Below are 24,546 nucleotides of genomic sequence, written 5' to 3' on the forward strand. Positions count from 1 at the left end.
GTTCTAAAGTATACCAGCCTATGCATATACGTGTGTATATACACATGATGCCATACTTTTTTTTACTAGTTAAATGATCGTACCGTTATAAAACTAATTCGTCTTTTTGTAAACACTCTAACGGCGCCGGGACTGCTTACATTGTATAAATTAAAAACAAAGAATATTGCTACCAGAGCCTAATAATGTTCATTGGTTCAGAAGTGGCGACACTATATATGAGTTATTATTATTATTACTGATATTACTAAAAAATGAAGACCAGTTTTTTTAGATCATGCAATTACTTTTACTCTAGCTTTTATATATACATGTACGGTAAACAATCTATATATATATATATATATTGCCTACCGTACATGGACAGCTGAGGTCTGCGCTAAAGCCTCGTAATATCAATTGAGTTCAATTTTTCGAAAAAGTTCTTATGTTTGTAGTTATTATAATTTAACGTGACTTAAAAAAGGCTTCTAGCAGGTGTTTGGCGCGCTTAGGGGCACGTTCGTCAAAATAAACAACATTAGATGCTTAGTACAATAGGAGCAATTGCAGCTACGAAAATGAGAACCGTCAAACGCCACGAATGCATTGTGCCCATATTTGTCGTTACGTATAGAAAAAAGTATCTATATGTTTCGTTTAGTTAACATAAAGGCGCGTCGTTAGTTTTCCCATTGTCACTACTATTTTAGAAGAATAGCATATCTTCAGTGAAGGCCCCAGCTAATCTGAACTCATTCCCAGTGATCACGGCATAGATACGGTGAGCGCCCTGACGCGAACAGGACGAAGGCCGCGGAAATTTTGTTCGAAGGATAAACTCCTTTCCGATTGGTGTCGGGAACTGCTGTGACGGGGGCAAACGGCGGCTAGATCGCACACCGGAGGAGGATACTGACGATGTTGGGTCGTCCATAACGGCCTGCGAAATAAAGTTGAAAAAATTCTTGAAAATAATGTCACTGGAATAATTTTGGTCAACTTACTAACTTTGATTTTGGTCAAACCCTTATTTGTTATGCCCTATTATCAAAAACCTCTTACGAAAACCTAGGAACCTAATACCAAAAAAGATATTTGTAAAGATTGCATATAATTTTCACTAAAATACACGTTTGTGTACTTTGAAAGCGAATGATTACAGAACTATTGGCCTTATAAAATACTTTTTCATAAGGCCAATAGTTCTTTTAAATAACTAGAAAAATTACCCTTCGAGAGTTCTCAAATAAGTTGGTAATGGCAACTCCTACCGCGCCCCGTGCACCACCTTCGATTTGCACCTCAGGTTTATCGAGTAGATCGAAGATAAGCTCTTCCACACTCACTGTGGGCGAATCCTGTGATTTTAATGTTAGGAAACGCTTCAGAGACGATCCACTGACGTCATCCTCTGAAGTGTCCTAGAGAGAGGACGATAGCAGACCATTACTAATATCTCTTAGAAGTAGTCATTAAATATAAAATTAATTTGATATTACTAGAAATATACTTAGGACTGAACTATATGTCTAAGACTTTTGCAATCGTAAGACCATTGCTGCAACTACACGAAAAGTATTGTTCCTTGTCATTTCCAACGATAACTGCTGTCGGAGATAGTTATCCACAAAATATTCTCCTTTAAAGAGATCTTTAATGCATTTAGCGAGGTCTTTAATGAAATGAGGCGGTCCTTCACTAAGGGGGCCCAGTTGGACAGTGCAATATAAACAACTAATATTATTTGTTCATATTTTTTACCTCGCTCCTAATAAAAGGAAAGATTACGTATAAAACCGACCTCCCCTCTCTACACAACTAAATACATCTTTGAATAGAGTAAAAATGTGTCATTTTGTAAAAATTACGAGCAAGCTTATAATCATAGATCTATGTAAAATATCCGTGGAATAACTCACAGCCACAACCTGATACCTACTAATATGTGCATTAGTTATTACCTAGGATATAATACCTTTTTAGAGAGTTTCTGCCTTAAACTCTCCGCACGTGCGATACCAGTCTCAGCTTCATACATTCGCCGAATAAGATCTTTAAAGTTTGGCTGTTTCATCCTCAGCTCTCGTTTTGTTTGTTCAATGAGTTGCTCCGTGAAAGGAATCATATCACGAGGACCCTTATGCACTAAAGCATGGCAATTAGGTAATTCGTGTAATCCACAACACAGGACATACGATCTCGAAATTATGCATAAAAACAATTGTGCAAACTACATGTTTAATTAAGCAAAGTTTTTGCAGACATTTGTATAAACAATAACGAGTAAGATTGAAGATACTAACCGTTTTCACATATTTTCTCTAGGCCAGCCTGAATTAAGCAGGGCAGTACAGCGGCAGCAATATCTGAAGGGCTCATGGTCAGGAATCCATGAAGAATTTTTTCCCCCTCTTTTGTGTCATCGAACAGTCTACATTCACTCACGTACAAGCATCCACGTGCGTAGCGACAACAAAAAGAAAAAATCAAATCAGTATAACAGCACCTTTGACTAGAATCTGACCTGAATAGACCTGAGACAGCATCTAGTAGACTGAACGTCAACTAGATGGTATATATTCTGCAGTATTATCTTTCACAGTGTTCAGAGACTGATAAATTGGTACTTAAAGAAATATGATCATTGATCTTATCATCACCGTATCCTCCGTCGAGAACAGCTTGAGAGCTGAAAGCAGGGTTCGAGCACTAACTCACAACTGTTCACTCTTCTAACAAAGGGTCATACATAAATTCAAGTTCAATAGTTTATCTAGCCCAATTCAGTCCTTTTCTGTTATCTTGCCCTGGTCAGTACATAATTTGTGGCTATAAATATCACATAAGTTAATGATTGACAGCAAGCCTTATCTACACCTTCGTTGCCGATTAGCTGGTATTGGTTTAGCTTGTTGCCAGAGATCCTGCCACATATTTCCTGGAAGCGTCATTCGATTGGACAGCTCGCCTTCTTTTACTATCACTCCGTTCTCGTCACGCATAGGTTCCGTCCAGTCCCTGTAAGTAACGGTAAATTATAGCTAATTATCTTGTTGTACATTGTTCAATGTCGTATTACCGCCATGTCCTTTTCTGCCGCTAACTAAAAAACATTACCTGGGTGAAAACCATCGAACAAAATCAGCCAGGCGACAGCCGGGGTTAGCAGCCTTGAACGATTCCATATCGCTGAATAGGGACGCGCTTTGAAATCTCGCTGTTAGACGGCCACATTCAGGACTTGACGCCAACTACAATGCAAAAAACAAGTATATATATAAACATTTGAAAATGAAATGATCATTTATTGCAAAAAGAATCTATTTTTAATTAATGTGGCTAATTAAACTTGCGCATAATTTTATCAGTTTTATCAACCAATATAAGTGCTTTACTATAGCTGACTCTTAACTGTTGTTTCTACAACATGGGTGAGTGTCACTACTGCTTCAAAGGTTTCTGAAGATACGCTGCTTAACACGAACAATTTTAACGAATAGAAAAGAAAAAGGGAAATTATTATTTCCTGACCTTTCCTATTCCTCTTTTGTAGTGAACCTACGCCTATATTTAAATTTAGATCACATCATCTGTAACTTTGATTCGTCGACAAATACGTCTCCACAACGTCATCAAGGAGTGTCCTGCACTCCTTATACATATATACACAAAAAGATATATATTTACTTTTTTCTCGATATATGACATGAACTGTTCAAATGTACATTGCCTAAACATCCAACGTTAGTATAAAGGGCCGTTGTTGTTTTCCGCTCCCATTTAAATATCAATGTTGAATTAAATAAGTGGGCTGAAACTCCCGCCTTTGGATAGTTCCTGTTCCGACTTCTGTTACTAAATCTTATCAGTTTGTATAATTGCACTACCTTGAGAATTGCATCCGCGTGTTCCTGTAGCATGTCCTCAGTCATAGGCGATGATTGCTGACATCGAGGAACCCACATCCTTTCGTCGGAACCTATAAGCCGCAACACTCCACAGGGCTTTAGTCGGCCTTCCGGTATTGCACCACTGAGGGTCTCCGCAGCCATTACTGAAAACAAAGGAATTCACGAATTGTTCGATACGAGAAAGGGGCACGTCACAGAAAGCAATGTACAGAAAAACTGGAAAGTGTGTTTGTTTTTAAAAAAAAAAGCTATAATAAAAACCGTATCTCTTTTACCAGTAAAGCGCTCCATTGTAGAGTTGTTCATTTTTGTATAGAGTAAACTAGAACATGTCGTACACCAACACCTACCAAACGACTCCTCGGCTTCGCCATCTTTATTTTGACCATTGTCGACAGAGTTTCTATTCCCATTCGTATCGGCGGCTACCCTTGATCGATCATCTGTCGGTAATTCAGCGGGGCTCGAAGGTTCAGTGTTTGTTTCTCGTTCCATTTTGTTTTCTTCTTCGTGAATCGTCGGATCGACCCTGCTGTCTTTTGTTCCCGAACTTGTGGTTGTGGTGGTTGGACTATCTGAACACTCGTAGAAATCGTCATCTGAAGCTGAGTCGCTACTCTCGCTGTTTTCCTATGAGATACAAAATGTAAATGAGAAACATTTCGATATTCGTAGATATTGTTAGACAAACGAATAGGCTGTAGTCTGTCACTTATGTTAGCTAAAATGTACAGGCCATTGTATAACTGCGGATGTTCCTAAATGTTCAAGGACAGTTGTCCTATTGTAAACCTAATTACTTAGGAAACATTTAGAAAACTAACTGGCCAGAATTCAATGAAGATATCTTATCCACTGATATGATCCACCGCTAGAACTGTAGTATGAGGCATCACCTTGTTGAGTTTCGAAGTTTGATACCGATTCGGGTGATGAGGGGACGGTACACCGTTACGTTGACCTTCTCTTAGATACATTTGCTCCTCATCGCTGTCGATTAATGAGCGATCCCGATAGTCAACGTTACCCTCTCGCGCATTTCTTGTTTCAATACAACAATTCAACATTTGAATCTTCTGGTGCAGCAGGCACATCGCCAGATTTGGCGCGCCCGGCTCAATGCTAAAACAATAAAAAAACAAAAGCTGTCTTTGGCAATCGCTAAATAAATAAACAAGTTTTATTAATAGGATAAAATACCAGCACACTATATATATATATATATATATATATATATATGTCAAATTATTAGTATGATATATGCCTAGGCTTTAAATTAGCAACGACATGTAACTTAGAAGTTACAGAAATTATAATTGTAATGAGCGGCAGGGGGACATTTTCCGCGCATTAATAAAATCCGTGTGTACCTTGATTACTAGTCTTTTTTTGTAGATTGTTTTTTTGTATGTAGATGTATTTTTTGTAGTTATTGTTAATAACGGTATTCGAATTCTACAAAGGACGGTGCATTGAGGCACACGTTAAGATAATACCAATGAGACCCGACATCTTCACCTTTCTACCGGCATTCAACCTTATAAAGTATGCTATGCGTACCGTCATATTTCAATCATTACATTCCGCACAGGGGTACAACAATAATTATTAAAATGTGTATTGACAGCCACGATGCCATACATCGGCAAAAATATATTGGTCAATCAAGCAGTGTCTTTAAGCCGTGTTGAAGCTACCTGTGTTAACAATGTAACCATAACTTTTGTAGAGATCAACATATTGGTTTCAACTTATCTCAGCCAAGGTAGCTTCCTTATTTAATCGCATATGTACTCTTTGAAAGAAAAATAAGTTCCCACCAAGAATCATTTAAATCGAGCTCGTTCTCTTATCTTGTGTCGTCTGCTCCAGGTGGTAAAAAAAGCTCATGTCGTGTGCTACGCTAGCAGACAACGGCACAAATAAATAACCATATGGTAACAACACAGGATGAATCGATTTCGCAAGCGTAGAAAAATTCGCTGGCAGAAGTTGTAATAATACTTAAAGTAGATTTGTTCGAATAGACCATTATATGCTTGCTGTCATTGAACCATGTGTGGATTGTTTCTTTCTTCAGAGTAACCTCGTTACCTCAACATGTTACTTCGATCTACATTGGGCAGGAACTTTCAGTGCCGTACAGCACTGAAAGCAGGTCTACCGTCAGCTTCGATCATAAATGTTGGTCACCAGATTCCTAAACACAGAACTATTGGTAGTGAAGCATATGAAGGTGATGGCAGGACAACAATGACGTCCCTCAATGAAGACCAAAGCGGAACACGGCTTCTTATAAATAGCTATAGGTATGATGCCAAAAAAATTGATGCAATTCAATTACTGCAGAAGATTTATTTAAAGCAAAAACTACGAATAAATAAATATCAAATCAAGAGCATGCAGAAAATATAGTATAAACCATAAGTAGCGTTGTTTCCCACGGTTTAAAAATAGTTGTATATAGTCATTATAATGTTATCCAGAAACGGCAATTTCAAATCTCATCACACACGGTTGATTATGAAGAAATTCTACTCAGGCCTTAAGCTTCTGAAGTTTTGTGTCGTAAAGCGAGAATTACATGTGATGGACTCAATCACTCGAGTAGCATTGTCGTTTATACAACTTGCGCCCGGTGATATCGTAAAGAACTGCCACTTAGTTTAACCTACTTAAAATATATTTCCTTTAATATATTTTCTTCTATTGTTGCTCCTATCTGTGCATGGTGTTATCTCTACTGCTGAGCAGTACGCTGGGGTTTCGTCTGAATAACCAAATGTTTGTGCTGGGTTCGATCGCGCTGTTTCCACGTTCATTATTCCAATGGAACGTTCAAAGACCGGAAGATATTAACGAAGATTCCTTATCGCTCTTCTTGAAACTCGAACCCAAACTCGACGTCCTTGTCATCGGATACGGTAAAGACGATGTAGACAAACATGGATAATGAGCTTGCTAAATATTTTGTTTTCTCCTCCAGCCTTCGCTTTCTACAAGCGTTCCGTTGGAATCAATCAGCTGAGCCTAACAAAAAAATAGAATTGGTATGAGAATCACCTATACGTTGCGGCTTGCCACTATGGTGGGCCAAATTATATACCATGTATTTAGAAGAAACAGGACAAAAATAATGCGTACGTAGCTCATGCCCAAGCGATGAAATTCATTAGCTTAAATTGAGCTTTACACCTGGCAATATCAAGTTTAAAATTGCTTTTTTGAGAGTTCACAAGAACGTCATTCGTATGTGACGTCGTAGGGTCTGATGTTTTGATAGTGTTTGTAGAGAATTTACCGTAACGTATTTCTTATTTTAGGTGAAAGAGATAACAGCAATGTAGTAATGCAACAACTTCAAAAAATATGCCAACAACATCGTCTTGGATTGGAATTTTTACCAACGAGTCAGGCGTGTGCGACATTCAATTTTCTTAACGCGGAACTTCGCCCAGTCGCAGCCGCCCTTCTTCCACCCTCGTTCATACCAAACAGTGATGAATGCTACGTGGGCCCAGCAATGGAACGAAGATTTCTGATCGATTTCAATGAACATAGCGACAAAATTACACAGAAGAGTCTGAATCAAATTCGAACAGATGCGAAACAACGATATTTTCCCAGGCTAAAAAAAGAAAAATCTGAGAAAAATGAGACAGACTGATTTACTAGGTAGATAGATGGTTTTCAACATGTCGGGTCCTGATGCTTATTACTAGTTTCCTTGCACCGTGTACATTTGTAGAATCAATGTTGGAGTTCAAATAAATGTGAGTTATATGAATATAACAAAAATAGAAAAAAACTCGTTTTTTCTGCTCAATATTATATGGGTCATTAAAACGTTAAACATATGCCGCCTGCTTTAGAAGTCGAGATCAACCCTTGAGGTCTTCTTCCCTATAGGATCACGGGATGGCCATTTGCAGTTTATGGCTAAAAGTGTAAAAAGTGAAAAAAGTGGCGTAAAAGATAAATACGATGGCATACCATTTTAACAAATGTATGGTTATGTGAAAAATAGCTTTTCGTAATAAGTTAAGTAATGAATTTTATCCGTCGCGCGTGATCGTAAAAGAAAATTTCTATAAAACGTTTTATAATGGCCGAAAACCTATATATACCCGCATAATCTAAAGGTTTAGCGAACAGAAAAGTTTCAGAAGAGGTACTCTCTCATTTTAATATATATATATATATATATATATATATATATATATATATATAAGAAATTGAGGCAAAAGATTAAAAATTATCTTTTGTACGAAGCTAGGGCTTAAACAACATAAAACGGTGTATGCGATCATTTGGAGGGTGCCTACATTAATGCTTCGTGAGTATCGACGCTTGGCAAAACTATTTATTGCCCATTGAATAATCTACCTGCCGTCTATCTGAAGCAACGGTGTAACAGCACGAGAAACGTCCTTTGAAGCAAATCACTGGTTTAAATAACTGCCAGCATTATTGCTTAAAGAGGCAGCGGTGGATCTTGCCAAGCCTTTAAGTTCTGCACTTAAGCTCTTTCTCGAAGAGGAACAGGTTTCCAGGATGTATGGGAAAACTTAGATCACTTCCGGACGTGGTCTGCAAGCGTAGCGATCCCTTAAACAGAGATGCAATCTTATTTGCGGCATTCAGTTGAATAATCATGAGAAGAACGGTTTGCAAAGCTACCCTTGAACGTAGAAAAAGAGAAGCGAATATTGGCATGGAAATGCGCATATAAACTAGAAAGATCCATTGTGGTCAACTATATGCCGAGCAGTGACATTTTACTATCAGTTCGCGTTGCGTAGTGTACAGCAGTTGTAGTTCATATGTGTGTAAACCCTTTTATGAGAGAATGAAAAACAGTTCCTCGTAGAGAAATTATCATTTAACCGATTATGAGACGAGACACTAAAGGAAACAAGCCTTAGATGTGGTGGTAACGTAATGTACCTTTAACGCAATGGACTATCGTGGTACACTTCGAAACTTACCAAATCTTTTAACTAGGCTATCTTATGATATTATAACAATTTCACCAAATAGCGATAATTAATTTTAACGCGAACTTACCGACGGAAAAATAGCGATCATACGTTTGAAGATACTGCGCATTTTTGTAAAGTCTAACTTTTAATGGCCATTCTGTGTTACTGCGCGTGGCTACACGAGCAAACTGAAGATCATTTGATTAGGCTAGAAAAGATTGTCTTCTGCGATTGCCCAATCTAACAAGCTGTGTTTTCTCTACAAAGACAAAAAAAAGTTTAGACTATGAAACCCATTTCGCTTTCCTGAATTTCTGTTAGTAAGAATACCTTTCACTGAGCTAGCCTTTAATGGCTGGGAATATCCGATATCATCGAAAACACGTATCATTCTTCATTCGTTGACATCATACGTCGATTACGGCTAATTCTGTTGCGTTCAATTAATACTAAATACACAAGCAGAGTAGACTTTCCAGTTAGGACAAAAAACTAAGTATTTAGACCGAAAGGTCAAGCGTAACGAGCTCAAAATCGTCACTATTTGATTTACTTCTATTAGTAACTTCTATGGGAATTTAAGGAAAGAGCGGACTTTTTTGCATGCATACTTTCAATTAAAGTAATATTTTTACACAATTACGTAGTTTCTTAAGTTATATCTACCAAGTCACCTTTTTCACGAGATTCGTCATTTTAGAAGTAAAATGAATATCGGTGCCCCACGGCCATTTCCAAAATTTTCTATCACCTTCCAAAGATAGGGCTCAATTTTTGAGACTTCCTCTATGGGTGTAAAACGTAAGTTTTAGTGTGACTACTTATAATGCGCTGTCCGTGCGTATTATACTTCATGCTGATGTCGTACTGAAATAATGGTGATCACAGTATATATTTAGGTAACCATGTTTGTCCTATTCACTAAAGTAGGCTTCACAACAAAATCGTATGTTCAGAAGATAGCATCTGAATATGACACACCTTGCGATGACATAGCCACGTTCGAAGTGATGTCTTAGTTCTGCTACAATTTTAACCCAAAACTGCGCGAGGCCTTCGATGCCCCCACAAGTGTGATACGCTTCCGCCAAAGCAAGTGAAAGCCTCCATACGAATGAGTTCCGTGACGTGGTCTTGAGGCACGTGAGTCTTTGTTTGAGCCTAGCGATCTCTTCGGCTTCTGAACGTTTTTTTGCTGATTGTGAGCGGAATGCGGTACGAAGGTCTCCGAACTCGATGTGACCCTTATTCGAAGACCACATCGAAGTCTAACACAAGTGAAAATAAAAAGATAGCTAGTAATTAGTAATGCACCCATGGTGTCATTTAATTCAAAGCTGAAAAGGAAGGTGATTAGATGTATGGATTTCTGTGTCACGATAAAGGCTCTGTAGAATCGATGGAGCAATTTTTGCCGTGGTGGAGATAAACGACATTTCAAAAACAAAGAGAATAATAATATATAGAAATGTAACTAATAACAATAACAACATGAACAGGGGAGAAGGAATACAAGTCTGCACGTTTCCCTGGATCACTCTTGCGCCACAGGAGTGATCCGGGAAATAACCTTTAAGTTTGAAGGGCTTGACAAAGTTCGAAGTACACACGTAAAATGCGCTATCTTAAGTGTTTCTGGAAGGAAACCAAACACCTTACCAATTCCTGATAGATTCAATGTTATTAGTAAATAGACGTTCGAACGTATCAACAAGCAGCTTCCATACTTGAGAAAAGCAGTATACGACACGATCAAGGCATATACTAGATCTCACAACAATACCTCACCAAATGTTACAACTAAAAAGCCGTGTGGCAATGACCTATTCCCATAGAAAGTCGTTTGTGCGTTGCACGAACAATCATAAAATAATAGACAAATAGCATACTTATTTATACATAGGTGCGCCATTATAGTGAAGCTTTTAAGGAAATTATATTTATACCCCACATTGGATACTACTAGCTATCGCTAGTGCTTATTACTAACTAATTTAAAATAGGGCATCGGTAATGAGCAAATCTGTATTTATAAGTCTCCTTCTATTTTTCGCTAATTCAAAGAGGCGCTCATGTACTTCTGTCTGGCGTCAGTCACAGAAGAACTTATTTAGAATGAGAAAAATAGAATCTGGTTGTAAGCTAATATCGTATATATATATCTTGGCAGCGTGTGTCAAATCCCCAAAGTACTTCACCCCTAGCATAACATATACGTACATCATCCTCAACAGGCGGAATAAAGATGTAATTCATAAATTTTATAATCGTCTCGTCATCAGCTAAGCGACGTTTTTTCTCCTTATTGTCCCCGGGAATAATAGTAGCTGCCAGATCCGGGACCCTGACCTGAAATAACGAATTTGGACTTAGTCGTTGACAGGCGTGTCTTTTTATTAAATTAAATTTTTTATTTTTTAAATTTATATTTTAGCTTTGAAAAATTTTCATATCTATACACGGGTTTCGATTGTTAAATCTCTACCATTTAAAACACTTCCACCGGTTTAGTCGAACGCCGATGCTTACCTTCGGTTCAGCAAGGCGATCCATAACGTTTGCAAGTCCTGGATCAATTTCGTCCCTTATAATAGCTCTGAGCACAAGATCAAGACTCTCCTTTTTCGAAAGTACAGCCTCAAATTCTCCCAAATAATTTTCTGCAGTTCAATTTTCATGTTCACATAAGACATCTTTATTAATAATAAATGTGTGCTAGTTATCCTTGTACGTATATGGCAATAGTTCAAAATGCCGGTTACTTCCTCTAAGTTCGGTTTATACGATGGAATGCAGCATCCAATAAGAATCCTGTACATCTGTTCTAATGATGACTTCGCGGAGTTACAATATAAACCCTATGCATGTTTCTTTTTTGGGCAAAAAAGAAACTCACCAAGGTAGCAACATGGCTCGCTGACATATTTGACTGTGACACACCATTCCGGTGCATTTGCAGGCACTAGGTCTGAATGGGCGATGCTGTCGTTGACCACGTCCTCTGCGAGCTGAGGCCACGACACCTATCCATGAGGAACGATAAGCAAACGATGAGGACCTTTGTCTAGAACAGGCTTTTTATTATGGTATATTAGGAGTTCATAATTATGCTAGTAAGATTTTTTAATGGCATATCATTTTTAAGGAAATATTGATGTGGATATGGGTACTGACCATAAGGCGAAATTCAGAAATGGGTTCTTCTGCTGACCCAAGCGGCAGATCTCCAAATTTCATTACTTGATCGATGTTTAGTTGATCGGGTCGAATAGACCCCTCATCAAAAAAAGTCCAATCATTTAGAACATAAGTGAACCGAATGCTGACATCCACCGGGAGATGTGTGTATAGACTGCTGTTACACTGGAAACAAATCGGTAATACCGAAAACCTATCGATAAAGCTCGCGATTCTTTGCGAGTTTTACCAGCAAAAGCATGGAGTCAATTTAAACTCAATCAAAAATTTAAAATAAAATTAATTTATTCGGTAGCATTACTGGCATAGTCGCTGAATAATAATAACACTTAAAATTTAATAGATATATTTTTAGTTGGCCTTACCATGAATACAATATATTTCAAATTCACTGGCGATTTCATAATAACAGTACGCAGCAGAGTGGCCCATCTACGGTGGGGATTTCCCTTGTGAGCTCTTTCTAAGGCTAGTTTTAAACAAAAGCAGACACTTCAACAAACTTGTTTGATGTGCCAGCTGTGTCATTTTCATTCAAGGTAATCATCATTCACGACAAACGGCTCATTCATGATTCATGATAAACGGCTCTTATGCTACATACATTCTAGCATGGCTAATAGCAGGGCAAAAGTCTCAAAAATGGAAAGGTACACAAGTCTTAAAAAACTAAACCCGGGAGCTCATCTGAACAACGCAACTGGCAAATGGTGTCCTTTTTCAAATTAATTTCTCTGTCAAAAATGTAGGTGGCTTTTAAGCCATTTTGAGCAACTTCCCCAGAACCTTGCGGCTTTACTTATGAAAATGTAGCTTGGAGTTTTCAGAAGTTGCATGAGAACTACCGCTACCGTAGGCTATCGATTTTAAACAAAAAAAATCTTAGTTTTGATGAGGGTTCGTCTAGCAAAAACAGATAAGACAGTAGATGATTTTCCCTCAAATTGCGAACACAACGCAGTATTTTCCACCATGATGAGTTTGATTTTTAGAAGAACTGGCCTGCTTCAATACCAAGATTAGAGGGTGTGTGTCATGACAAATAGCACGCCAAGGTTTCTCCTATCATAGATGAGACACCCTGTATATATATATATTCTCAGGGATATTTAATAATATTCGGTAATAAAATAGTAGCAAGAGTAGAGCTAACTGATTAAGAGATAATAACATTTCCGTCTGTTTACTTACAAGCTTGTTTTTAAATAGAGAAAGCAGTCCATTTAAGGTGTCACACCCTTTTGGTGTGTGAACAAGTTTGACCATGTTGAAATAACAGTGGAAACCCTGAGCACACATAACTCCACACGCAATCTTCTCTCTTGGGTGGTGCATTTGTACGAATATGGGTAACTGACAGTTAGTGTTTCGAAGGGCGGTGCATATCGAACCCAAAAGCAGTTTCTGTCTATCAACGCTTGAAATCGTATCATCGCCCATATCTGGGGTCACCAATAGGAAGTCTCGAAGCCCATACCTGCGTATACAGTAAGTTACAGATTGTTAATTTGGTTAAGTTGTACATATTATATAATAATATTGGTTGGTCGGGTTTTATCAGAAAAAACAAGCCTTGTCTTCTTAGTATTTTGGGCTAAAAAATGATCACACACGTCCCATAGCAACGGAGATACTGATTAAAATTAGATTGATCTAGCCTGGCATCCGACGTAATTTTAGGACAGTTTAAACTTACGGCTCGAAAAACCTACATTCATATAGGTTCTTTATTATCTACGAGTAGAGATGCACGTCATGATTATCTGGTTATGCAGCTGGCGGACAGTTTCACACCTGAAGTTACTAACCATCTAACAAGGTAGTGGGCTTTCGCAGGAAAATCATTCGTGAAGCTGAGCAAGTCATCCATTGTAAACGGAAGCGCGCCTTGATCTGAAATATGGGAAGAGCTTACTCTTCTAGCAAGCAAGATAACTTTTAGCACGTTTTTGTATCGGTAGATGGATAGGTATAATTACAATTCTTTTTAATCTCACTGCTCTCGATATACTTACATTCTTCCGACTCTTCGAATACTTCTTGAGCCTGGTCCTTCTCGGACCGTTCTTTCGTCGACCCCTCAAGATAGTGCCGTGTGATGATCATTCGATATGCGGCAAACGAAATCATATCTGAACGACTCTTCCATTCGCCAGTTGTGAGCGAACCCTAGAATAACAGAAAGTTCACTTGGAGTTTTAGGTTTTCAGGTATTGGTGCCAAATGACGTAAAAATCGTGACATACGGTAAAAGCAAATGGTATATAGATTATGTCCAATAACTGATATAAAAATGTTTCTCTCACAAACTGTTTCCCTCTATTGTATCCCATCAAGAAAAGGTTCGCAGTTCAGAGCAAAATTACGGCTCATTTAACAGCTTCGTGAATATAATGCAATGCCGAAAGGATTAAATACTAACGCTTTCCATGGGGCCCGTCGAGACGACGTTTGGTAGCCTCCATTCCTCGATTAGCTGTTCGAGCGTTGCTGTAAATTTCTCCCACTCCGTCGCGGTGGTAAAATCTTTGAACTCTGGAAGTGATGGGTCCTATGAAAAAAAAGCAGAGCTGTTTAAAATTTAAACCCAAAAAGGTGACCTACTTGAACTGCGTCCAATCACTACCTTCGGGTTCGTCTAAGATTCGTTCATTTCCTTAATAAAATTATATTTATTATAATGTTAACCAAATAAGCATTTAGTGATAAAAGGTTTCGGATAATAGGCTCTAATAAACGAAATTGTATGTTATCGAAAAATTTGTTTTTTTTTTTTTGCTTATCAATTATAGTAGTGTACATGGTCTAATTTAATATCTATCTTGAAGTCAAGAAACAAAGTAACGTGAGGCACCCTGCTTTAGACTAACGGGGCTGCCATTGGCAGTACTGGAGACCCATAACAGCATCGTTCACAGAGGACATTTGGCAGGGATGTAAATCTACGCCTTGGCTTTTCTAAAGAGAGTACATTGATTCGCTCAAATGAGTTCTCCTGAGCGATGTTAAATATTGCCACTTGCTTATTTAGTGTGAAAATTTGGCTCCTTTGGGTAACGCGTTAACTATCTTTTCTCATTTTTGTTTTTTTTTTAATGTTTTCTCTCAAGGGCAAGCTGTTAGAATATTTAGAGAAGTATACATACTATATATCAAATACATAGTTTCTAATCACGTAAAGTTAATATAACTCCAGTAATGCTATCACGTAGAAACGCATGACATTCTTGATATTGTTAATATTTCTGCGATCGACGTAGATGTTGAGGGAAAAAAGCTTGTGCTTGGTACTTTTTCTACGTTTCCGTCCGTTTTGCCTGGAAGCCTAAAACGTATAGTGCAGAGTTCCGTTTTACATAGTCTATTGAAAATAAACAGAACTTGATTGTAGATAGAATTGTTTGATCATAACGACCAGGCATCAGAATTGTGTGTGCTTTTGAAAATAGCTTGGAGGCTTTTAGATAGTTGTATCCTACGATAGGCGTAATATGTACGCCTAACCTGATTTAATATGGTTGGCAGTATCAGTGAAATGCTTATAACAAAATCACTGTCTTGACTAGTTAAGACAGATCGCAATAGTCAGAGCTTGGATCCTTAACCCATGATTAACCATACATTCCTATTAATTATGCTGTGATGGTCCTTCACAGAAAACGAGAGTGTCTCATACCAGCATTAGTTTAATTTTGTTATTATTATTTCATTATTTACCGGGTTTATTCTGTCAATAAAACCACCTACACCGAATACCCTGTAGCATCTCCTGAACGAAAGCTGCTCTTTTAGTCTGTCCAAACATCGTCGTCCACGCGGTCATCCAGTACACAATTATAGAATCAATACCGTCTATTACTACCGTCCCTCCTCACTGCGGACTGATTATTACTACAGCTGACGTTCGGTCAATTCGTCCGTTCGTTCGATGCCACACCTATTACACTGCATCTCTAATTCTAATAAGAAAGCTGCATCGTCACTGTAAACCCTGTAAGGCATGGGCATCAGGAGCTGTTTTTGGCCGTCCCTTTCTTCCGTCCAGCAAAGGCGAAAGCGTACAGAGCCTGACTGTGAGTGGTGGATAATAGTCGAATCTATCGTATTTTTAGCATCTAGTATTATCAAGCATTAACGTATTTTACTCTTGCAAAGTTGCCCAGTCGCTCATAACCGCAGACATATTATAAGAAGCGGTCCGTTGGACGATTTAGCCAAACAGGTATATCCAAAGAGTTGGTCATTCAAGAAATTCAAAAATAGCGTGCATAGCGGAGCCTGTTATTCAGATGATCTATTAGAAACAAATCTATGCCGTATGCGTTCCTCGACCGTGGAGAAAAGGGGTATAGGCGGCCGAACTAGAATTGACCTTCATTCGCGCCTCTCAACAACCAATCACAGCCAGCAACAATACCCGGAGAATAACGACTCTTTACCCTGCAACGAGACTCGCTGATCGACAACCTTGTAGGTCGATATCGGCAGATATATTCTGGTCCTTATTGGCCACTGCTAAAGCTACGTAAACAAGACGTGCGGAATAATCTTATATATATATTCTAACTTGACGCAACTGTCGTCCTTTAGGATTTATGTTTTAGTAATGAAATCAATAAAGGATACATTTTGGTACACTGCAATAGACAACGCAGACTCATGATAAAACTAACTAAATGTTGTAGAACATCGCGCTAGAAAGGTAGAGTTAAAGCAATGTTAACTCAAAAATGATAAAAGTAGTGGTTTATAATATGGATGAATTTCTGAGAGAAGCGAAAGGCGCCTGTATAGAAAACGTAATAACAGTGAACCCAGACTAAAAAAATCTACGATGATAGTGTCGCATGATCGGTTTACAGTTCCTCAAAACATTGCCTGAAAGTGACTTCTGTCGATTTGGTCAATTTAGTTTTCTTTCCGCTTTCTTATTCGCTTGGATCGCACAGATTACGGCTCGTAACATTATCGGAAAAAGCTCCATGTTGTAGACTAAGTTATCTTCGCAGCCAGTGGCCTAATTTACGACAATAGCGCGAACAGGAGTTGCTACCAGAAAGCTTCACCTCGTTCACACTGTGATAAATAATATATATGAGTGATTAATTAGTACGTCTGAACACAACTATTTACCAACAATAAAATGTTTAATGTATAAATAGCCCCTTTTACGAATGCATGTATATACTAGAAAGAACTAATCAAATAACGGATAAAATATTATTGTAGCTTTTAGGAGCAGTTCTGTCAAGCCAAACCTATTTTATAATGATTGAATTATCTAAGTGTGAATCAAACAATTTGAATCATTGTTCTCCAATAAACATAAATGTTAATATGTTGATTTTTTCAAAATGCTTACCCCTGGAACAGTTCTACTGGGCGCTGCCATCTTGGAGTCTCTGTCATTTTGGCGGAATGATTTGCACTTGACGGATGTCTAGTTTATACCGAGGTAACGTTCAACATGTTTATCAAGCATATAAATGTTTAATGATATAAATTAGGCATATTCAACTAATTTACAGATTTTTTTTCAAATAATAGTAGAAGTGTTGCAACTAGACGCACAGGATCTAGTTTGGCGCGGAGTTTCAGCTGAGTTTTCAATGTTTAAGGTCCAGATTCAAATCGATTGACGGTGAGCCACTGGTCCCTTGAGAGGCTACTCAGTGACTGGTTGTTTCTTATTGAACGAGTGACCTGCGTAAAGGTGTCGAATTTTATAGATGTTTTACAAGGTTTTTGGAATCGCAAGCGAAGTTTACAATTTTTAAGGTGTTAATTCTAACCGTAAGTTTTTTTCGGATGGCTTTTCATTCCATCTGTAGAAACAAAAAGCCTTTTTTTAAATCAAGTCTTTTTTCTAGCTATTTTATCTGCATATATTAATAAAGGCCGTCAGTTAAGATGGCCAAGTTACTAATAAATTTCCCTTTAAAGACAGTTTCCCTTTATATGTGCTTTGTCGAAATTTGTATCCGATACAACATTAATATGCGTATACTATATAATTAAGTATAAATACAATATGACATTGATATAATAGTACGACTGAAAAGGATTTATAACTAAAAAAAAAGAAATGTTATTTACATCCATGATCTTGACAGTCATTTTAGTGATTACTCATTTTTTTTAGTAGAGTATGTCAAATTTGAACATCAAAAATCAAGGTAAACTTTTGTCTCATTTTTCCTTTGAAGGTGCATTGACATTTCAAAAGAATACCGAAAATTAATTACTTTTTATCATAAGAGTGAAGTCGTTTAATTGTAGCACGAGTTACTAATAAACAATGAAATACGTTATACAGGCATGAGCCATTATCCACCGTTTTTGTTAATTGTATATTCCTCCTATCTGCACTGATACTGATCTACTGATGAAGACTGCATTTGACCAAAACAGTATTAAGTATTATTGAAGTTTACAGTTGAAGCTTGTCATTTTATAGGTAAAATCTACCTACTTGCTTATGTATTATCGTAAAGCAAACAAATTATTCCGTTCCTTCTAGGAATAACGGAAATGATGTTTCAGTTATAGGTTATGTCTCGTGTTCCGTTTCGCCGACCGCTTATTCGAAAGCTGGCCTCGACTCCAGCTAACGATGGAGAGCCGTTGAAGAACCCCGAGGACATCAGCGCCGCAGTGATTCAATTGGCGCGAAAAAGTGGCCAGCTTAACCTCCAAGGCCGGGGCTTAACTGAAATTTCACCGGTCTGTTCAGAAAAATTATCTCAGAATGAAAGATCGAAGGCAGAGTTTTCAACATGACTATGACTCAAAATCACATTGCATAGACGATTGTAAGGGGCACAAAGTAAGCTGGACTGAGCTCTTGGTACTAATACACAATAGAATCTAAATTCTGTCCTTTATAGCACCAACTTAACAGGCTACTATATTTAGATTACAGCCAATTCTTTTATTCGCAATAAAGTTAAGACCCACGAGCCCCTTAGGACTTGTTTTGTGACAACCCGTGTGTGGTACCCGAGCGACTCGATCCTATACCTATATACTTGCATAACCGTAATGACGCCACGTAATCAAACAGTGATAAAAGCACAGTTCAAGTGGTTTTAAAGGATAATAATTGTTAATAACGTTCTGGCTTTGCCATTAATTTTCAGATGATCTGTAATTTAAATTTCCTAACAGAACAAGAGATCCGGGCAATCGATGTAAGTCTGGAACGAAGTGCCACCGAGGCATGGTGGGATCAGCAGCCGTTGTCTAAACTTTTTCTTGGTGCGTATCTTTCAGTTTAAAACCGTTGTAACTTTTCAAGACTTACAGCTTATACATATCCAAGTAATCCAAAAGTTCCGTTGTTTAATATTATTAAGAAATCTATTTGCTAGGTTCAATTTCTATTTGTTTCGGTTTGACAGATATTAGTATCCCTTACACTCAAAGTAAATTCTTTCCCATTTGATATATATATATATATATATATGTATATATAGATATGTATATATATATATGTTAGGTATAAATACAAATGGTGTCCCCATGATGATGAATGTGTAATGTAAAGCTCAGCGTAGATACACTTCATGTCGCTGGAAGCCATATAAGATATGTAAATTAGTTATATACATTATATATTAGTACGGCAATACCGAAAATAAAAATAAAATACTCACAGGTACAGAAAGGGCTAATGTATAGATACATAAATTTAGATACAAAATTATTCTAAATGTTTTTGCGGTGTTTGCGTTTAGCTTTGGTGGATAAGTACCACGGTGGGATCTACATGTGCAATACAAAGGCTACTTTCAACACGCACATTTGATTAGAGAAATTGCATTTTTAAAACAGATCCGCCTCTTATTTTTTGCAAAAAAAAAATTTAAAGTTGACAAATTCGATGAGTTCCGGTACCCGTTTGCGGGCATTGTTTCTCGACCGGAATCTTTCTGTGAAGCCCTTACGGTTGGGATCAGTCTTGCCTCGGGTTGCCAGAATAACTGCGAGAGCGCAACGCATTAGCGGAAGCATAGTGACGGCTGAAGTTCGATGGCTGCACAGAGCAAGTGACACAGAATGAGAGACAGGATAACTAGAACACGGTAGTATCATAACGTCCTGATATAAGTTCGGGTTTAGGGTACACAGATGATCTCTGATTTCGATCCGAATTTGTATGTGAGATACGGATTATGTGAAAAAAAAACGTGTAAAAAGTGTGTAAATTGATTAGTATATATATTCATTGGTAAAAAGTGGACGGATCTTGTACATGTATTGGGCAGATGCTAGCACACAGGTCGACCGAGAGAGCCGCTTGGTCTCTATAATAACTTATTACTCTGTTTAATCAGTTGAATCCATCACTATATATATATATATCAAAGGCTTTTTGATAATTGTCCTGACGTCCATTAGATTCGCGTGCTTTTATATAATTTATGTACAGCAAAATCAAAATATTGGAATAATGATAATTCTATTGTTTTCAGCGTCCAATCAATTAATAACACTTCCTGCGGAGATTGGCCAACTGGAGCACCTCACTGTCCTTGAACTACAGGATAATGTAATCATGACCCTACCCAAACAAATGGAAGCGCTTTCAAATCTTGTAAGACTCAATTTGAGTCGGAACAAAATGACTGAACTGCCGGATTGTATTTGCCATTTCAAGGACCTCAAAGTACGTCTGTCGGATGATAAATGTCACCAGAAACTATTCTATTTTGACCTTTTATAATCATTATCACTAAAAAACGGTCACGATACCTTTCTTTGCGTTAATTACTAACAATTAGTTTGAACTTTGAATGTATTTCAGGTTCTTCAACTTCAACACAACTCAATCGTATCAGTCAGCGACAACGTAAATGGTCTTATCTCTCTTGACGAGCTCGACCTTAGCCATAACAAACTTAAAGGCTTACCGGAGTCGTTCACGTTTCTATCAAAAACTAAACGAGTAATTTGCTTCTATGATTTGCTAAATAATTATTTTGAATAGATTGGCTAAAAGAAGTTTAGTTTCTGTATACTAGCTTTCTAGTTCTCGGTCACAGGTGTTGAAGCGTATTGGTAGAACACGAGTTTGTCCTAAATCATTGATACTTATTGCTAAAAATAAAAATGTTTTCGAATACTTCTGTGCTCCCTTGTAGGACATTACGTAATGTGTTACGTCTAATTTAGTCGATTCTTTTCAAATGAATCTGAGCAAACGAATGTTGCTTATGTATCTAGCCTCTTACGAACCCCCAACTTCAAAGAGCACCAACATGAACCAATTACTTAAAATAGTCCGCTTTTTTTTAAGCTGAAGTAACCAAATTGGGATGACACGAAATTAAATAATTCGCATTGGATAGAGGTTTCAAGTATACAGTGCATCTCTAGCCTGTGGAAACACTTTAATTTGCTTTTTCTACACTTTTACTGTGCAACTTTTTCAATTTCAGATAGACTTGTCTAACAACAAAATTGAAAGCCTTCCACCTGATATGGATTCTCTTATTCAGTTACGCTGTCTGGATGTATCGAATAATATGCTTACCGAGTTACCTGAAGGCTTGGGTCGTTGTAGTCATTTAGAACAGCTGATCATTCGTCAGAATAAGTTGACTTCTTTACCACAATTTGTGCGCGAAAATCATCTCAAGGAGCTCAGCGCGAGCTTCAACGCCATTGAGGAGTTCACGCCCGAGCACTGTGAAACGTTCGTCGTACTCAAGGTTATTCTCTTTAACTAATTCACCCGGTCGCAATTTTCCTATCAACTGGCAAAAGTTTTATCATTACGATCTTCCTCTATAAATGAAGAAATTCTCGTGGGTATTATTTATATAAGGACAAAATTCGTCACGCAGTTTTATCATTGGTCTTACTAGGAAGCTTTGCTGATTCCAGATTTTAGATTTACGAGGGAACAAGTTGCAATCCGTTCCTGAGGCGATCACTAACATTCAAGGCCTCGAACGACTTGACCTCAGCAACAATGACTTGAGGAGTTTGCCGTACTCCATCGGCGCTCTCAATCATATGAACTCCTTACTTGTAGAGGGTAACCCGCTACGATCCATCAGGTGAGTTAAATGTAGTTGCCACGTTTCTAACAGTTCTAACCAAAAAATCTAAAGAGTAAACCAATCTATACGGATTATATCCTCTCCATTTTATCGGGTGGCTGCGTATTTACATGGCTGTCGTACTAACATTATGCTTTCCGAATGTAGCCTTGTTCGTTGTTAGGTGGTTTGTAAAATAACAGAAATATTCTAATTGGGTATTTATCTATTGCCAGGCAAGATATCCTTCGGCGTGGTACCGTTCATCTTATGAAGTACCTTCGTGACCGCCTCCAGGAGACTCCAATGCAAGACAAGCTCCGGGCATCTCTCGGTGGGGATGGCGAAGACCTATTAGACTCAGTTGATCGCTTCACACTCAAATCGTCACGCACACTGGACTTTTCAAATAAGGGTTTGAACAGCCTAGATGACAAGGTGGTAGACCTAGCTTGTGAAGACAAGGTCAATCAGCTTGTCATGAGCAAGAATAGTTTTCTTGTCGTTCCCGATACCCTTGAAAGACTAGTTGATCAGCTGTTGGAAGTGGACTTCAGCTTTAACAAACTTACAAAGGTGCCTGAGTTTTTAGGAAAAGCGCAATATCTCCAATACCTAAATTTGCAGAGCAATCAACTCCAAGATCTTCCAGCTGAACTGGGCTCACTGAAGCTTATTCGTGAACTTAATATCAGCCAGAACCGCTTTTCTAAGTTACCTGATTGCATCTACAGCTGGAATCAATTCGAGGTATTGATTGCATCGGAAAACCTGATTGGAACAATTGATGTCCACAAACTTTCACAGCTCGAACAACTGACAACACTCGATTTACGCAATAACTCTATTGCGCTGATACCACCGGAACTTGGCAATCTACGTCAATTAAAAAGTTTGCAATTAGAAGGTAATTTGTTTAGAAATCCTAGGCCAGCAGTATTAGCTAAGGGAACACAGCACCTCTTAGCGTACTTACGAGATAGGATTCCCTGTTGATATTTAACTCCTGAACGGAGTGGGAATAAGGTTGAGGAGCTTCAATGCACTCCGCATAATCATTAGCATTTATCATCTCATCAGAGCGACGTCTCTCGACTTCAAGACAGACTTTACGTGGTTATTACTTCATAGGAATTATTTTTATAAAGCCCAAAAATATTTGCGCTGTTGTTTCCTTTGCATACATCATTCATACCAGATATATTGCTATTATGTCTATGACATTAAATGACAAATGATATTTCTTCTGATAGTCTGGCAGTGCTGTTTGAAACGGCATAGAATACTTGAAATATATCGTGCACCTTTCTAAGAAGTTGGTCTGTGAGAAGCTTAAACTAGACGTTTAGTACGTACATACAGACAAAGACTATTGGAGCGTGGTGCACCCAACATCACATTGCAAAATGACAAAAATACGTATTGCACTTGTTTTTATCAGAGGTCCTTATCGCACGTAGAAAATTTTAAAGCAACTAGTCCAAAAATACATTTGTAGAATACGTTGATAATTAGCACAAAATACGTCGTACGTACATAAACCTAATATGCGTTTATCTAACATTGCATTGAATGACTAGCAAATTGTCTATTTCACGCTATGTCTTTGTTTAAGTATTAGAAACTTATAATTATGGTCAGCTTGGAATTCTTAACTAATCATAGAACTTTCGCAATTAGATTATCTTTAATAGTTACTCGCCAAAAAATGACAATTGTTTTTACTAATTTATCAAGTTGTTACCGGAGCTAACTTTATACTTTGGTATTATATGTGGCATTAATATTATTACTATTATTATTACATATTACACATGCAGATGTGTAGTTTGAAGTGCCGTAAGTACAGTATAGTGAGGTGATAACATGTTTGCTTATGTAACTTAGGGGCCCGTGGTGGTCTAGGTTCGAAGCCGGGCATAGCCATATTTTGTTTTGTGCTGGATGCCGGTCGTTTGAAGCGTCGTCAAATGGCTTACGTATAAGAAAAGAACCTCGAAACATTTAATCTGACTGGCGAAAGTACGGCAGTGTACTTCCGTAGAAAATACGCAAGAAGAAATCCACAACTTAGTAGAACGTCTACGTCTACTACATAGAAAAAGCACGATGAAGTATAGACTGATGATCTAGTCTATTCCTTTGTTAAGTATTGTACTGTGGCTGAGGCCATGGCGCTATTTAGGAAAGTACTTTCGTTGAAATAAACTTGACTAGCGTTTATGTGTTGCTGAAAGGATTAAGTAATTATTTTTTTTCAATTCTATAACGTGTATAATATGCCTATCACTAGGATATCGGGTATTTTCAGATGTAACAAGACTGTAAGAACAACTTCTTGGTCTTCCGTTAAATTTCAATAGAACTATTCCACTGCTCTCTACACGAAGAACGCAATGTTACCTTTAAGTGTTCGCCTTTCTGTGC

At 37.8% G+C, this 24,546-nt stretch overlaps 3 protein-coding genes across 12 annotated transcripts; 2 read left to right on the forward strand and 1 right to left on the reverse strand.

Annotated features, from left to right (window-relative positions):
- Positions 1-265: 265 nt before the first annotated feature.
- Positions 266-17,580, reverse strand: Rab3GAP1 (RAB3 GTPase activating protein subunit 1). 5 transcript variants are annotated; one of them, XM_022816408.2, is made up of 19 exons: positions 17,436-17,580; positions 14,496-14,624; positions 14,089-14,242; positions 13,882-13,966; positions 13,265-13,550; positions 12,050-12,238; positions 11,772-11,898; positions 11,405-11,535; positions 11,096-11,224; positions 9,857-10,143; positions 4,790-5,015; positions 4,244-4,523; positions 3,870-4,036; positions 3,100-3,233; positions 2,860-3,000; positions 2,286-2,413; positions 1,958-2,127; positions 1,212-1,403; positions 266-922 (listed from the first exon to the last, which is right to left on the reverse strand). In XM_022816408.2, the coding sequence occupies exons 1-19, from the start codon at positions 17,463-17,465 to the stop codon at positions 689-691; spliced, it is 3,219 nt and encodes a 1,072-aa protein (XP_022672143.2). In that variant the 5' UTR covers positions 17,466-17,580; the 3' UTR covers positions 266-688. The 5 variants fall into 5 exon arrangements, with proteins under 5 accessions (XP_022672143.2, XP_086831851.1, XP_086831853.1 ...); XM_086975725.1 differs by having other exon boundaries at positions 4,169-4,523; XM_086975727.1 differs by lacking the exon at positions 17,436-17,580 and adding an exon at positions 16,952-17,077 and having other exon boundaries at positions 4,169-4,523.
- On the forward strand, positions 5,978-7,607 carry LOC111254946 (NADH dehydrogenase [ubiquinone] 1 alpha subcomplex assembly factor 3). The gene is made up of 3 exons (XM_022816424.2): positions 5,978-6,202; positions 6,648-6,817; positions 7,217-7,607. The coding sequence occupies exons 1-3, from the start codon at positions 5,994-5,996 to the stop codon at positions 7,558-7,560; spliced, it is 723 nt and encodes a 240-aa protein (XP_022672159.1). The 5' UTR covers positions 5,978-5,993; the 3' UTR covers positions 7,561-7,607.
- LOC111254944 (leucine-rich repeat-containing protein 40-like) lies at positions 16,653-24,355 on the forward strand. 6 transcript variants are annotated; one of them, XM_022816419.2, is made up of 9 exons: positions 16,653-16,775; positions 17,447-17,528; positions 18,617-18,796; positions 19,213-19,330; positions 20,548-20,741; positions 20,880-21,020; positions 21,514-21,786; positions 21,962-22,137; positions 22,356-24,355. In XM_022816419.2, exons 3-9 carry the CDS (start codon positions 18,626-18,628, stop codon positions 23,113-23,115), a joined length of 1,833 nt encoding a protein of 610 aa, XP_022672154.1. In that variant the 5' UTR covers positions 16,653-16,775; positions 17,447-17,528; positions 18,617-18,625; the 3' UTR covers positions 23,116-24,355. The 6 variants fall into 6 exon arrangements, with proteins under 6 accessions (XP_022672154.1, XP_022672153.1, XP_086831856.1 ...); XM_022816418.2 differs by lacking the exon at positions 16,653-16,775 and adding an exon at positions 17,042-17,182; XM_086975730.1 differs by lacking the exon at positions 16,653-16,775 and having other exon boundaries at positions 17,437-17,528.
- The last annotated feature ends 191 nt before the right edge of the window (positions 24,356-24,546 follow it).

The sequence above is a fragment of the Varroa destructor genome, unplaced genomic scaffold (assembly GCF_002443255.2).
Source record: "Varroa destructor unplaced genomic scaffold, Vdes_3.0 BEIS01000007.1, whole genome shotgun sequence".
NCBI classification, from domain to species: Eukaryota; Metazoa; Arthropoda; class Arachnida; order Mesostigmata; family Varroidae; genus Varroa; species Varroa destructor.